At 46.0% G+C, this 10,739-nt stretch overlaps 1 protein-coding gene across 3 annotated transcripts in view; it reads right to left on the bottom strand.

Annotated features, from left to right (window-relative positions):
* SETDB1 (SET domain bifurcated histone lysine methyltransferase 1) overlaps nucleotides 1-6,774 on the bottom strand; it is a 40,618-nt gene extending 33,844 nt beyond the window's left edge. Inside the window, exons 1-3 of one of the 3 annotated variants that reach the window (XM_004618078.3) lie at nucleotides 6,492-6,774; nucleotides 5,753-6,021; nucleotides 4,382-4,533 (exon numbers count right to left, since the gene is read on the bottom strand). In XM_004618078.3, coding sequence (XP_004618135.2) covers nucleotides 4,382-4,533; nucleotides 5,753-6,012 — 412 coding nt within the window. In that variant the 5' untranslated portion in view covers nucleotides 6,013-6,021; nucleotides 6,492-6,774. Of the gene's footprint in view, nucleotides 1-4,381; nucleotides 4,534-5,752 lie in introns of all 3 variants that reach the window. The other 2 variants (XM_055130363.1, XM_004618077.3) reach the window with 2 other exon arrangements.
* Between the last annotated feature and the right edge of the window lie 3,965 nt (nucleotides 6,775-10,739).

Here is a 10,739-nt window from a genome sequence, read left to right on the forward strand (position 1 = left end):
TCCAGAGACACACACATGAATCTCGGAACTGAGCAGCTCCCTGCAGAGACCCTAATTATTAAAATTTTAGGATTCTTAGAGCGACATTATATTTTGTTCATAACAAGCAACACAAAACAAATTGTCTAGCATTGCCTTTTCGGCAGATTTGAGTGATGGCAGGACTGATGTCGAAATACTGAATGTAACCAAAGTACAGAGAGAGTATTGTACAAATTGTCTGCCACACAGGCATCGAAAGGGGTGAAATGGGGGGCGGGAACTGGGGATTCTGGTGGTGGAAAATGTGCACTGGTGAAGAGATGGGTGTTTGATGATTGTACGATCGAAGCTCAAACATGAAATCTTCGTAACTATCTCACGGTGAAACAATAAAAAGGAGGGGGGAAGATACTAAAAGAGACAAAACACGTAAAAAAACAAACGAAAAATTAAATTGCTGAAACTACTAGTTTGGAAGAAGAAAACAATCTCTTAACAGTTATTTAAAAAGGACTAAACAGGAGCCTGATTGACAGTACAGTGGATAGGGACCTTGCCTTGCATACAACGGACCCGGATTAGATCCCTGGCATCACATATGGTCCTCTGAGCCCCCAGGAGTGGTCCCTGCGTACAGAGCCAGGAGTGAGTCCCAAGCACTGGCAGGTGTGACCCAAAAACAAAAATACCCACAGTGAGAGGAGCTAGTTCAAAGGGCTGGAGTGCTGCTTTGCATGGAGCAGCATCTCGGATGCTGCATGCTTCCCTGAGCACGGATAGGTATGGCTCAAAAACCAAAGAAGTTTCCTGCAAATCACACTGTAATACTTAAAACCAAATGCTTTTCCCTAAGACTAGGCATAAGAAAAGAATACATGCTTCCCAAAACTTTATCACGGTATGTGAGGTTCCAGTAAGTACAAGAAGGCAAGAAAAAGAAATAAAGAGGATCCAGATTACAAAGGAAAATTAAGACTGACCTTATCTGAAGATATGACCAAGTATACAAACAACGCTTAGTCACAACAAGTATACAAACAACGCTTAGTCACAAAAAGCTCCTGTAACTATTAAACTTATTAGTAAGGTCAATCTACAAAATCAGTTCACAATTATTTTCTTTTGTTTTGTTTTTGGCCACAGCCTGCAATGCTACGGTATTACTCCTGGTGGTGCTTGAGGGACTGTATGAGGGTGCTAGATATCGAACCCTGGTCAGCAGCTGTACCATCTTTCCAGGTCCAGCAAAAATACTAACTCAGGGACTGGGGTGATAGCACAGCGGCTAGGGTATTTGCCTTGCACGAGGCCAACTGGGTTCAATTCCCAGCATCTCATATGGTCCCCTGAGCACTGCCAGAGTGGTTCCTGAGTGCAGAGCCAGGAGTAACCCTGTGCATTGCCAGGTGTGACCCAAAAAAAAAAAAAAAAAAAAAAAAAAACAACCAACTCAGTTTTACACCATAGCAATGAACAGTCCTAAAATGGAAAAAAAAATATCCCACTCATATTAGCATAAAAAAAGTCTCTAAAACCGAAGATGCTTGCTTTCTATGTGGCTAACCTTAGTTTAATCTGTCATAAAGCATAGGGTTCCCCAAGCACTGCCAGGGCTCACTCCTGAGCAATGCCAGGTGTAGCTCAACAACCCCTTCACAAGCACCCCACATCAAGACAATACTTGGGTCAGAAAGATAACAAAGGGATAATGCATACATGTAGAAGGCCCAGGTTCAACTCCCATCATGGCATGATCTCCAAAGACTAATGGAGTAACCTCTTACAAACAGAGAGGGAATAAATAGCCCCCGTGGAGCAAAAGAAAAAGGGCAATCTCCCCAAACTGATTTTCAGATTCATATAGTTCCTATTAAACTGTAGCACTGTCATCCTGTTGTTCAGCGATTTGCTTGAGCAGGCACCAATAATGTCTCCATTGTGAGACTTGTTACTGTTTTTGGCATATCGAATACGCCACGGGTAGCTTGCCAGGCTCTGCAGGATACCCTGCAGGAGAGCTTGCTGGGCTCTCTGAGAGGGACGAAGGAATCAAACTTTGGTCGGCCATGTGCAAGGCAAACACCCTACCTGCTGTGCTATCGCTCCAGCCCATAGTTCCTATTAAAAATGTTACTAAAAAGCTTTTTTTAATAGAAACTAACAAACTTATTTTAAAATTTGTTTGAATTATATGGAAAATACAAATAAATTTGAAGGACTTCGATTAAGTTATTTTAACATTTATCATAAAGCTACTGCAAGTAAAAGTGTTGCTTGGTGGGAGCAATAGTACAGTGGGGATGGCAGTCACCTTGTATGCAGCAGACCCAGGTTCAATTCTTAGCATCCCTTAGCATCCCCCCACAAGCACCACCAGGAGTAATTCCTGAGTGCAGAGCCAGAAATAACCCCTGAACATCACTGTGTGACCCAAAAACAAAATATTTAAAAAATAAAGAAAATAGCATTGATAGATGTTTAGATAAATGTAACTTAACCAAATCCAGAAATAGGTCCTCATTGTATATGGCCAGAGGAGCTTTGACAAGGTACCAAGAGGAGTCTTTTAACCAGAGAATAATAAGCAAAAAAAAAACCTACCAGCCTTATGAAGTCTTACTCTTTAAAAGACAATCTAAGAAAATGGAAAGACCACATCGAGAAGAAATATCTAAAATATAGCTAGTAGGTAAGTAAATCACACCTAAAGTAAGTCTTTTAGTTAATAAAAGGCAATTCAATTTAAAAACAAAAGAAAAACATAGAAAATTAGAAAAAAAATAGAAAAAGTTCTCTTAAATGGTAAATAAATGTAAAAAATTAACAACTCAGACCTACTGCAGTAGCATATTGGGTAGGGTGTTTGCCTTGCACACGACCAGCATGGGTTCTATACTCCGCAACTCACATGGTCCCTCAAGCACAGGCAGGAATGATTCCTGAATGTTGAATCAAGAGTAACTCCTGAGCATCTCCAGATATAGCCCAAACCATATCTTTAACAAAAAGCAAACCAAAATCAAAATCAAAATGTGACTCCACCACATCCCCATAAAAAAGCCGTTTCACAAGAACGGCTAAAATAGTTATCTATAATAGCTAGGCAATGGAAAATGGTATATCCACTTTGGAAAACAGTTTGACAATTTCTTATACCACTTCCCCCTTTTTACCTCTTTTGGGGAGTGCTAGAATCAGTCACAGCCTCATATATACAAGGAAAGTGCTATACTGCTGAACTACATAAAGCCCTGGCCCAGGTGGCTGTTTCTTTTACTGGAGGATAGGGAAAAACAGATGGGACTACACCTGGCACAGTACTCAGGGATTATCCCTGGCTCTGGATCACTCCTGGATCGAGTGCTCAGGGGACCATATCAGATGCTGGCAAATGAACCTGACTGAGCCGTGTACAAGGAAAGAGCCCTATCCACTATACTACCTCTATGGCTCCAGAATGGCAGTTTCTTAAAAACTTAACATTTAGGATAAGATCTAGCAATTCCATTTCTTGGTGGAATATCTAAGAGTCTTGAAACAGTGCCTACAAAACCTATTACAATAGTGCTGGAGAGATAATACAGGGGTTAAGATGCTCACCTTACAATTTAAAAAGCTACATATAGACGAAGATAACACACTGAGATAGTTATATACATAAGGTCAGATCCCAACATCACATGGCCCAAACAACACTTTCTTCCCTGTGCCCTTTGAAGTGCCAGCCCAGTGAGCCAATATCACTGAGAAAGCCCCCTGGGGACTGAGCATTGCTTAGGAGATCTCCTACATTTCCCACCCCACCCCCAGAAAAAAAGAAAGAAAAGAAAAAGGGGAAAGGGGCTGAAGAGTCAGTGTGCTTGTCTTCCATGGAGACAACCCTGGTTCCAGTCTCAGCACCACACTGGGTTCCCTGAGGACCACCGGGAGTGTGATTCCTGAGCATAGCACCAGGAGTAATCCCAGAGTACTAACAGGAATGGCTTCCCCCCTACCCCCCCCACCAAAAAATATATAATAAAATAAAGAACAAAAGGAAATAAAGGTAATTCAGAACAGGCATTATATGCAATGTAGAAACACTGGTACTTTCATCAAAGTAACACACAAGATATACATACATACATACATATATATATATATATCTTACTAATCTTGATTTTTCTGAGAGTTTGGGATAGGGAATAAGTAACAGAAAAAAAAAAGCTTCATTTAGGCACTGTATTTTACAAATATGTTCATAAGAGTTTTAGGAATGTTTCAATTCCAATCTCACCACCAAGATCAACTTCCCTCCATCCAAATCCCCAGATTCCCTCCCAGGCTACAGTCGTTCCTCCTTTATCCTTCATCTCAATTTCAATCCTGAGATCTTCCTACTCATGGTCTCTTCACTTACCTGAATCAATACTGAGGACATCATCATCTTCATCAGGAATTTCAATTATTTCTGTAGGTCTGGACGATTCATCCTCAGAACTACTGTCCCGGTAGTGGAGACCCAGCTTGGAGTAGACGTCCTTCACCAAAGACTCACAGTTCGTCACTGCCCTAATATTGAAAAACATATAGAGAAGGTCAAAGCCAGCAGAGGAAGCAGGAGTAGGAGCTATTAGAAGTTAAAGAATGCACTACTTTCAATTTTAACAGGCCATAATTTAAAAGGTGTGTTCAAAATTGATGATACTTTCCCCACAGAAAAGTCTGGTGATTTTGAGACCATTGCCCAGATTCCAAAGAGGCTGCTGAGACCTCAAAGTGGACAATTGCGGCCTAGCAAGCACACACACCTTGAACTCAGTTTTTAACTCTGATGGCACCACTGGCAGCACCACTGGCTCAAGCCATGCTGCACCTAATCAGTCAACCAGGTCAAGTATCCCTGAGGTAGAGGCAGGATGGGTATAAACACCCCCCTAACCCCCCCAACCCCCCAACCAAAATCAAACAAAAAACACAAAACAACAACCCATAAAGCCAAAGTATAGTCCATCCAACTTTACTTCATCATCTGTAAGATTTGAGAGGGTGTGGGCCACACCCAGTAGTGCTCAGGACTTACTCCTGGCTCTGTGCTCAGGATGGGAGTCTTGAACTGAAGTTGGTCGTATGCAAGGCCTTAAACCCTGCAGTCCCTTACTTCATCTTCTACTCTGTAATTTGCAAACACATTCTAGTGAAACCAGGACACCAGAAACAAATCTTTCTGAGGGTTTAGAACCCTACCCAGGTTCAATACCTGGCACCCTATGGTCCCCCAAACACTACCAGACACAGCCCAGGAGGCACCTGAGCATCACTGTGACACCTAGCACCTCTGAGACACAGCAAGCAGCAGTACATCCTGCAGTTCACACACCCCACAACAGGCCAAAACCCAGCTGGTGCCCAGGGCCTCCTAAGCACCCCTGGGCACCTCTCCCCCACAGCTCCCTATAAAGCAATTGTTTTCTTTTGGGGCTCAAGGCTGACTCCTGGCTTTGTGCTCAGGAATCAGTCCTGGAAGGGTACCCTGGTTAGCCCAAGCACCTCACCCACCGAACTCTTCTGCAATTGTTCTGAAGTAGCGTTCAAAAGAATCAAGGGAATACTGAACATAACAAATTATTGTGAAAAGCTTTATAAAAAAGAAAAAACATAAAATGAGACTACAAAAAAAAAAAAAACCAAGGGGACTGAAAAAAGAAGAGAACATAACTTGCTGAGCTCAAGGTCGGCGCAACTCTACTTGCAACACGTCTTCTGACTGGGTTGGCCACGGAGCCCTCACCTGGAGGCGTCGTCGAAGAGCTGGTCCACCTGCGCCATCTCTGTCTCCTTCTGGATCACCCACGTCTCCAGCTCCGCCAGCTGCTTCTTGCGCTGCTGCACACACTCCATCTTCTCCAGCTCCTCGTCGATGAACAGCCGCAGCTCCTCCATGGAGATGCCCAGTTCGTCCACCACCGCCTGCTGCAGCTCTTCGATCTCCTCCGACTGGCCCGCGCCGGTGGCCGCGCCCGGGCCCACGCACCCGGGCCGCGCGGACATGCTGCCGCCCTCCACGCGCAACGAGAAGAAGAGGGGGTGAGGGCGCGGCGGACGCGCGGGCAGGGGGAGCTCACGCGGCTGCCGGGGAAGAGGTTTGGGGGCTGCGGCCGAGCGTCACCACAGGCGGGCGGGAAGTTTCGTCGGTCTCCCGCGGCGGGGAGGCGCGGCCCACCGACCCCCGAACCCGTCTCCCTCTAAGCCCTCGCACCTCCCGACAGCCCTCTGCTCGCATGGAGAATTCGTGAAAACTGAAACGCAGGAGTCCGCGGACGCAATCGCGCGGCAGCCCACTGTGGAGCGCCTACGGGACGCTCCCGGGGCAAACCGCGGCGTGTCCCGCTACCTCAGCCGGGCGCGCCGCGGAGCCAACGGCCCGACCAGCCCAGCGCGGCTCTGAGCGCCTCTGTCCACCGCGGCGCCCCGGTCCGCACTACCACCCCGGCCCCGCCCCCGCGGCCGCCAGCTCGGCCTCTAGATACCTCCGCCAGCAGGACCCGCAGTCGGGCTATAATCTCGCGGCTTCCCCCGCCGGACCCCAGACTCCGCCTGCAGGGCCCCGCTCTACCAGAAAGAGCGAAAGCAGAGAAGGCGGGGAGGCGGGGAGAGGAAAGCCGCGTGAGGGAGGGGAGGGGACGCCAGAGAGACGCCGGAAGCGAAGCTCAGGTGCGCTTCCGGTCCGCAGGATGGGAGTCCGGCGGGGTCAAATTCCACACCGCGAGGTTGCCCTCCCTGGGCGCCCCAAGGAGGGCGATTGCGCATGCGCCGGCTAGCCTAGCGCGCTCACGTGAGACGCGGAGTGGGCGTGGTATGGGGGAGTGGCCACTGAAGCCCCACCTCTTCCGCCTTTTGGAGTGGGCAATGCTACTTATTTATTTATTTATTTATTTATTTATTTAATGAATCACCATGAGATATAGTTACAGACTTACGAACTCGTATTAGTACATTTTGGTTATACAATGTTCAAGTACCCATTCCTCTACCCTTCCCTACACTCCACCACCACTGTTTCCAGTATCCCTCCTGCCACCTCCCCCCTCCCCCGCCTCCTCGTCCCCCCCAATCCACGTCTGTGGCAGGCACATTCCCTCTTTCTCTCTCTTTCTGGGTGTTATGGTTTGCAATAAAGGTACTAAGCGGAAATTATGTTTGGTCCATAGTTTTACTTTCAGCACACATCTACCATTGAAGCAAACCCTCCAACCATCATTTACTTAATGGTCCCTTCTCTATCCCAGCTGCCTTTTCCCCAAGCACATGAGATCACCTTCCAAGCCATGGAGGGATACCCCTGGCCCTTATCTCTACTATCCTTAGGTGTTAGTCTCATATTATGTTACTTTATATTCCACAAGGACTGGAAGATAGCACAGTGGATAGGGCATTAGCCTTGCATGCAGCCGACCCGGGTTCGATTCCTCCACCCCTTTCGGAGAGCATGGCAAGCTACCCGAGGCGTATTCACTGTGCCAAAAACAGTAATAAGTCTCACAATGGAGATGTTACTGGTGCCCGCTCGAGCAAACCCATGAGCAACAGAATGACAGTGATACAGTGATATTTCACAAATGAGTGGAGTTATTCTATGTCTGTCCCTCTCTTTCTGACTCATTTCACTTAGCATGATACTCTCCATGTCTATTCACTTGTATGCAAATGTCATGAGTTCATCTTTTCTAACAGTTGCATAGTATTCCATTGTGTAGATATACCAAGGTTTCTTTAACCAGTAATCTGTCCTCAGGCATTTGGGTTTTTTTCCAGATTCTGGCTGTTGTAAATAGTGCTATAATAAACATACAAGTGCAGATGTCATTTCTACTGTACTTTTTTGCATCTCTGGGATGTATTCCCAGAAGTGGTATTGCTGGGTCAAATGGGAGCTCAATTTCTAGTTTTTTTGAGAAACTTCCATATTGTTTATTGTGTGGAGGCCCTGTGGGTGTAAACAGCCTGTGGCTTCTTGTCACTTACTTTGTAAATTGTACATATTTCAACAAGTCAGGGGACGTAAAAACAGGATAGAAACGTGGAAGTACCCCTCCCCTCCTCATTTACCTGTTGTTGCTCATTCAGAGTAAAATTGTCAATTTCCTAGCCTTGAATGTAAAAGATCACGCCTTGGGGCTTTGGCAGGGACTAGTGGGTGGCCACACCCTGCAGTGTTTAGGGGCTCTGCTGATGTGGGTTTGGGGATTTGAACCTGGGTTGAAGTTGTGGTGGTTGCTTGCAATGGCAAACTTTACTTCCTAAATGATCTCTGTCCCAGGGACCTTTTTGTTTTGACTCATGGACAAGGATTGAAATCCATAAAAGGATAAACCTGTTCCTTTTACCAGTTGTATAATACTTCACTAAGTCATATGAACATGCTTTGTTTTATTATCTCTTGACTATGCATTGCAGATTTTGCATTTTGTACAAATTGAAGATTTGTGGTAACCCTGCTTCAACCACAACTATTGGTACCATTGTCTCAAAACACTCATTACACTGTGTAATGAGTTTCAATTTTTAGTCACTAGTACTTAGCTTTTAGACATAATTCTTCTATGTGCTTAATGGTGCACAGCATAACATAGCTATAAGTTTGTTTTTTGGCCACACCCAGTGGTAGTCAGGGCTTACTCCTGACTCTGTGCTCATGGATAATTGTTGGTGTGTTCATGGAACCATATGGGGTGCTGGGAATCTCACCCTGGTTGGCAGGGTGCAAGATGAGCACCTTACCTGCTGTATTGTTGCTCACCTGACGTATTTGTTTAATTATGGAGGTCTAGAATCAAGCCCACAATATACTTGAGGTGTTTCTGTTTTTAGGAATTTAGGTTTTTCAACTCCCCCTAGATTGTCAGCAAGGTCTTCTGCACCTCCAACTGCTTGGTCCCTCTGGTCAAGGTCATCTATGACAACTCTGATCTAGTGGAGGACTCAAGACTATAGCCACACCACCACTGCCATCTAGAAGACCCACAAGAAACTGGGTGACTGTTGTAGTATAGCTCTAAACATTTTAAGATAGCATTGGTTTGTCCTTCCTCCCTTGCCACAGGGAGCTTAAGTTTAAGTGCTCTGGAGACACTCCTGCTCTAGAGAGACTCCGTTCCTTTGTTTATCTGTAAACTCTTCTCTGCACCCTCCTTCCCAACCAGTTAATAACCTTTTACCTAATCAGATTCTGTTAACTTGTAAGATCAGATCCTTCTAAGGACATTGAACTTGTATTGTAAGTTAAATATTGCTTTTCTCTCTTTTGCATAGTTTACCTTAGAGCAATGTCTTTTCTGTATGGACACAGGAAGACAGTTAATATTATGCTCTTGTAACTTGGGAGTTGATTGACTCCAATAATATTTACTCCTGCGCATCTGCTTTCTCAACTCAGTTGCTCTTAGTTCCTAGCACCCCAAAAGCAGGGTCCCGATGAGGGATGGAATGGACCCAGGGCAAGCTGTGAGCTACCTTGGCATTGAAATGGGCCAGGCCAAAGTGCCACAATACTCAACTATAAGTTGAGAGCATGGTTATAGACAAATGTTGTCATGATCCAAAAGTAATGATGAGACTAGGATCCTGCTGGAGTTAGGAAGATTAACCTGGCCTGAGGACTGTGGTCTGGAATGTATTGTGAGACGTCCTCAGGAAGAACCAAACTTTAAGCTTATATCTCTTACTGTGCTCATATAGAATAACATTACTAGAAGTAATAGAAGTAGATTTACTACAACTATTTAAGTGGATTACTAACTGAGGAAAGAAGAAAGCGACACACCCTTATTTGGATCCCACCCTTGAGCAGATCTCCTAGTAATCTCCTTAAGATGAGATTTTGTCCTTGAAGAGTGGTCTTACCTCTTTGTCGATGTGTTAATGTTCCAACCCACCTTTGTGTTACTACCCTATGTGATTGCTATATAAACTAAGACTGTAGGAGAAGTAGGGGAAAACACACAGAAGCACGAGGGGAACACACAGAAGCAGGGGAGACACAGAAGCAGAGCACAAGGCAAAAGAAGTGAGAGCGAGCGGGGCTTGGGAGAGAGAGAAGCAGAAGGGCGGAGAGACAGAAGCAGAAGGGGAATGGGAATTGGAATAAACTGCAATTGATACGACCAGCCTGGCACTCATTCCTTCTTTCACCTGCCCATTGCCATCAGCCTCTACAAGGTGGCCGGAGAAATAAAGCCCCGTTGGCCTCTTTTGTGAACACAAAGGTGACAGCCAAGGGATAACCCAGAACATCACTCCCGTTGCCGCTGGTACAAAGGCTGTGGGCACGGTCATCCCTGAGCTGACTGAGAAGCTGACTCCAAGTATGTCTGTCATGGGTCTGATCTGCCACTTGGAGTAAGCTGCCATGTAGACAACATCAAGCAGGAGGTGACAGTGGCCTCGTGGGCCCTCATGGACTCCTGGGCTACACAGAGGACCAGGGTGTCTGCTGTGGCTTCATCAGTGACACCTGCTCCTCCATCTTTCATGCCAGCTGGCCTGGCCCTCAACATCCACTGTATCTTGCTCATTTCCTGGTGTGACAATGAGTGTAGCTACAGCAACATGATGGTGACTTGGTGAGGCCCACAGCCTCAGAGCCCAGGAGCATCACCCAGGGAGGCAGTAGTGGGGGAGACCTCAGCCGTGGGGAGTCCTTCCCCCACCACAACACGCAGAAAATTACCCTGTTTACTCTCCCAGACCCCCCAAACAAGGGAGAGACATAAGGAAAC

The sequence above is a fragment of the Sorex araneus genome, chromosome 3, assembly GCF_027595985.1.
Source record: "Sorex araneus isolate mSorAra2 chromosome 3, mSorAra2.pri, whole genome shotgun sequence".
NCBI lineage: Eukaryota > Metazoa > Chordata > Mammalia > Eulipotyphla > Soricidae > Sorex > Sorex araneus.